At 52.8% G+C, this 5,000-nt stretch overlaps 3 protein-coding genes across 3 annotated transcripts in view; 2 read left to right on the forward strand and 1 right to left on the reverse strand.

Annotated features, from left to right (window-relative positions):
- PTSG_04210 (uncharacterized protein) overlaps positions 1-601 on the forward strand; it is a gene marked incomplete at both ends in the record, with an annotated part of 6,252 nt that extends 5,651 nt beyond the window's left edge. Inside the window, 2 exons of the mRNA XM_004995049.1 lie at positions 169-277; positions 476-601. Of these exons, the coding sequence (XP_004995106.1) occupies positions 169-277; positions 476-601 (235 nt within the window). The remainder of the gene's footprint in view (positions 1-168; positions 278-475) is intronic.
- A 327-nt stretch (positions 602-928) lies between these two features.
- On the reverse strand, positions 929-3,074 carry PTSG_04211 (uncharacterized protein; the record flags this gene model as incomplete). Its single annotated transcript, XM_004995050.1, has 6 exons — positions 929-1,119; positions 1,320-1,861; positions 2,190-2,251; positions 2,411-2,473; positions 2,605-2,701; positions 2,923-3,074. 6 exons carry the CDS (start codon positions 3,072-3,074, stop codon positions 929-931), a joined length of 1,107 nt encoding a protein of 368 aa, XP_004995107.1.
- Positions 3,075-3,200: 126 nt separating this feature from the next.
- Positions 3,201-5,000, forward strand: part of PTSG_04212 (uncharacterized protein) — a 1,834-nt gene continuing 34 nt past the window's right edge. The window contains exons 1-5 of the mRNA XM_004995051.1: positions 3,201-3,362; positions 3,651-3,801; positions 3,985-4,058; positions 4,223-4,347; positions 4,604-5,000. The exon at positions 4,604-5,000 is cut by the window's right edge and continues 34 nt beyond it. Coding sequence (XP_004995108.1) covers positions 3,228-3,362; positions 3,651-3,801; positions 3,985-4,058; positions 4,223-4,347; positions 4,604-4,979 — 861 coding nt within the window. The 5' untranslated portion in view covers positions 3,201-3,227 and the 3' untranslated portion in view covers positions 4,980-5,000. The remainder of the gene's footprint in view (positions 3,363-3,650; positions 3,802-3,984; positions 4,059-4,222; positions 4,348-4,603) is intronic.

Consider the following 5,000-nt stretch of genomic DNA (forward strand, 5'->3'; position numbering starts at 1 on the left):
TCACACACACACACTCACTTACTCACACAAACACACAAACACACACAACACACACTCACACACAACACACTCACACACACTCTCTCACTTGCTCACACAAACACAAACACACAAACACACACACACACACACACACAAACACACACACACACACACTATTTCCTACAGAACCAATGCGACGCAGACAAAGAAGGACGGGTACACAAACACGAGCAAACCTGTCACGTACATGCGCGGTCTTCGTGGGCCCCGCGGTCCAAAGGCCATTCCACAGCAGGTGATGATGATGACATTCAAGAGACGATAGTGTCATGCGTTTGATTGGTTTGATTGGCTTGATGGTGTGATTTGTGTGGTGTGCTGGGAGTGAAAACACCTCGTGTTCTCTCTTCCTCGCGCACGAGTGCTCATGCATACATGCGACCACCACCACCACCACCACCACCACCACCGCCACCGCCATCACCGTCATCAGGCTGTTGATCTGACACTTGACATTGGCGGAATTGCGCTGGAGCCGAAAGGGCCGCGCCTCCTCCCACCGCGCGTCCCAAAGCCGCCATCGTCATCATCGTTCGCATCGAGATCGTCGACATCATAACCGAACACACACACACACACACACACACACACACACACACACACACACACACACACACACACACACACACACACACACACACACAGGTGTGCAATTTTTTCTCTCCCTCTTCCATGTCTCTCGCTTTCTCGCTCTCTCTCTCTCTCTCTCGCCACAAGAGACGTTGTTCGCTTGCTGTTGAATGCGGCTGTGTATCCAATGAATGAACGAAGCAACAGCGGGCCAGTGCGCGTTGGCCGTGTGGTCGGAAATGCACAAACGCAAAGCCAAGGCAACGAGGCCACACACAACCACCACGCACACGCCACATGCTTTGAGTGTTCCGTACTACTCCTTCTTGCTCTTGTTCTTCTTGCTCTTCTTGTCCTTCTTTGCCTTCTTGTCCTTCTTTGCCTTCTTTGCCACAGGCTCCTCATCGACATCATCAGCACGAGCACGAGTGCTGTCACTGTCTTTGCTTGCCTTGCGTTTCGCTTCCTTCGTCGTCGTCTTCTTCTTCTTCTCAGCGTTTTCCGATTCTGGAGGGAGAAGCGCACATCCATTCACGCGCGTGAGTGATGATGGAGATTGCTGTATCGCAGCGTGCGAAAGAACATCATGTGTCCCAACACAGACAGACACACAGACACACAGACACACACACACACACACACTCACTCACTCATGACAGACAGACACACACACGCACACTCATACAGAAAGACAGACACACACACACCTTTGATCTCGGCAGTGATGGGTGTCAGGTGCTGCTGTTCAGAGAGGGAGGCGAGCTGTTGCATCAAGGTGCCGTTGTTCTTCTTCTCCTTCTTCTCCTTCTTACTCTTCTTCTCGCCATCGTCATTGCTCTCATCGGCAGCCTTGTCCTCCTTCTTGCTCTTCTTGTCCTTCTTGTCCTTCTTGTCCTTCTTGCTCTTCTTGCTCTTCTTGTCCTTCTTGGCTGCTTGCTCTGCGCTGTCTTTCTTCTTTTCCTCCTTGCTCACCGTTGCTTCCTTCTCCTTCTTATCTTTCTTTTCCTTCTTATCCTTCTTGCTCTTCTTCTTCTTCTTCTTCTCCTTCTTGCTCACCTTCTCCTCCGTGTTCTCCTGCGTACTGCTGCCTCCATTTGTCTCGGTCTTGTCACTGTCACCGGCGCCATCGCCTGCTGTTGTGGTTCCATTGTTCTTCGTCTCTCCACTTGCCTCCTGCTTGTTCTTCTTCTGCTGTTCTGCGATTGTGTTGAACAGCTCCTCTGCCAACTTGGCGTTGCGCAGGCGAAGGCTGCACCCCATGCCACAGCAGTGTGCGTGAGCGTATGTACGTGTGTATGTAAGTGTGTGGGTACGTGTGTGTGTGTGTTTGTGCGTGTGTGCGTATGTGTGTGTGTTGGCGTGTGAGAGTGAGAGAGTGTGTGTGTGTGTAAGTATGTGTGTGAGCGTGTCAGTGTGAGTGTTTGTATGTGTATATATGTGTGTAAGTGTGCGTGAGTGTATGTATGTGTCAGTGTGAGCGTTTGTATGTGTATATGTATATATGTATGTGTGTGTGTGTGTAGAAATTGCGGTGTATCCTGCACGTGCCACCGCACCACCTTTATTTATACACGCACCTGTTGGAGCACCAGCGCTGGAACTTCACGAGCTTTCTGGGCACGTTCTCGTACGCAGCCATCTGCACGTGTATGCGGGTGGGCATGTGTGTGAGAACAGCGTGGATGAGTACACGTGCCATGCATGTCACTGTGCGTGCCACAGGTGTGGCTGAGCCTCAAACGCAAGATGTTGTCTCGTGGGCAAGCTGCCTCGTGTACCACATGCCTGTGTTACACACCTGTTTCAAGTACGGCTTCAGTTCTGGCCTCGTCTTCTCGTCCTCAATCATTGCTTGCAGATTCTGCGGCGAGCAACAAAAATACAGTGCGTGGGGTGTGTGAGCACATTCATGTCAGCCAGGAGCAAGTGGGACACGGCAGTCTGCCCCCTTGACGCAGCCATGCTTGCGATTATGCGGTGATTCACACTTACCCCAAGCCATGACTGCTGCTTGACTGCGCCTTTGGATGCCTTACCGTCCTTGGCTTGATACAGTGCCCCTTGATACTTTTCAGCTTCCGAAATGCACCTGCAGAAGAAGTGTTAGTGATCGGCATGGATTTGCAGTGAGTTGGCAGCGAGTTGCGCATGAAGTGCCACTGCACACACAAGCAACGGGATGCACAACAACAGACGTTGCGCAGTCTCCCTCGCACATTCACACACACACACACATGTACACATACACACATACACACACAAGCACGCAGAGACACACACATACACACACACAAGCACGCTGTGTCGTACGAGTTGTGTGTTTTGTAGTCGTCTCCGTAGAAATCCACGCCACAATCCATGCATGACAGCACTGTGCAGTCTGGGCAGTTGTTTCGGTAGTGGCTCTCAACCTTGGGCTTCTTCACGCTCTCGCCGCAAGCGTTGCATGTGAACGTCACCATCGTGGCAGTCAACGAACAGCGAGGAGGGTGGTGGGTGGTGGTGGGTTGGTGCAAACAGCAAACACAACAACAACAACAACAACACGTGGAGTTAACTGCGCCTTGTGCTGTCGTATTTGGAACATACTTTTGTATGTCGTGTGTCGTGCCAAGATGAAGCTTGTTTGTGTTTCGCTGGTGGCGGTGCTGGTGGTTGTGGTGTTCAGTGGTGTTGGGGAAGGGTTGCTTGTGCCACCCACGGCTCCCTCGGGCCCAACGGACGTGGACCAGCTGCCATGGCCCAACGCAGTACGCACTGAGAAGTTGGTGGGGGATAGCCGGGGGGAGGGGAGGTGAGGTGAGGTGAGGACGGGTGTGATATGTAGTTGCAGAGATCGGCGTGCAATCGTGCCTGGTGGTGCTCTGTTTACTTGGCATGCACTCACAATTGAACACGTACACACACACACACACACACACACACACACACACATGCTCACACACATGCTCACACACATACACACACATACACACACACGCATACACACACACGCACACACACACACACGCACACACACACATGCACATGCGTTTCAGACATCACAGCCACTGAATGTGAAGAAACTGACTGGCCACTACAACTCCACTGGACGTCCATACACTGCGTATCTTGCCATCCTGAACAACCTGAGCAAGTTCCACTTTGGCCTCGTCCCTGATGGCTGTAAACAGCACACCACCACACAAGGTGTGTGTGTGCGTGTGTGTGTGTGTGTGTGTGTGTGTGTGTGTGTGTGTGTGTGTGTGTGTGTGTGTGTGTGTGTGTGCGTGAAGAGCGGGCATCGCCAACAGTTGGCGTCTCGATCGAGACAAACTTTTAGAGTACCTCACTTCCCTTTCCCACATGCCCCATCACTGCATACAAAACCAGACTCTGCACAGAAGCTTGACTGCGTGTATGCGACCAACGGCGGGTTCTTCGCCTTTACACCGCCGGCCTGCGAGGTTTGTCACATCACATCTATGCGCCACCAATTGTCCGACATGGTGGTATCGCTGGCTTCAGTCGCGCGCGCAGCATGGATTGCGCCTGGTACCAGGTCGTTTGGCGCCTTTCATCGACCCCCATCAGCGTTCATTCACCTCACATTTGTTGATGCTGTGCACAGGGGAACATCATCATCGACTCCAAGACGATACAGCTGCCCGCCACAGGCAACTGCGTGTTTGGTCTCACCGAGAACAAGCGAACTGTGGTTGGCTTTGTTGATGGTCCAGACATTGCCAAGTTCCGGTCAGCTCAACCACGAGTACAGAGAGAGGAGAGGAGCTGTGTTCCGTGTTATGCGTGCATACATGTGTGTGTGTGCATGTGTGTGGGCATGTGTGTGTGTGTGCATGTGCATGTGTGTGTGTGCATGTGTGTGTGTGTGTGTGTGTGGCATTTTGTCGGCCGTCTACTATGTTCTTCTCTGCATCACCGCACCGCCCTTCATTCGCATATTCACACACAAACACACACATACGCACACAAACCAAACACCAAACAGGTTCACGCAGCTCCTGTCTGGGAGTGGGTGGCTGGTGCGCAAGGGAAAGAGTTACGTGAACAAATCGCGTGACATCTCGCCAACATCTGGTTTCGTCACGGAGAAGGCGCCACGCACAGCCGTTGGCGTTCGCGCCGATGGCACACTCATCTCTCTTGTTGTGGACGGGGTGGAGGCGACGAAGCAGGGGCCCGACCTGTTTGAGCTTGCGGAGCTGCTGGTGGCGGTTGGCGCATATGAGGCCATGAATCTCGATGGCGGCGGCTCAACGACGGCCGTGTACCACGGCCAGGTGTTCAACGTGCCCACGTGCCATGACACGCCGACACCCGTCTGCCAGCGTGATGTGACCACCATCACTTGCATCAAGCCGTGATGCCCAGTGTGTGTGTGTTTG

The sequence above is a fragment of the Salpingoeca rosetta genome (genome assembly GCF_000188695.1).
Source record: "Salpingoeca rosetta unplaced genomic scaffold supercont1.9, whole genome shotgun sequence".
Lineage (NCBI taxonomy): Eukaryota > Choanoflagellata > Craspedida > Salpingoecidae > Salpingoeca > Salpingoeca rosetta.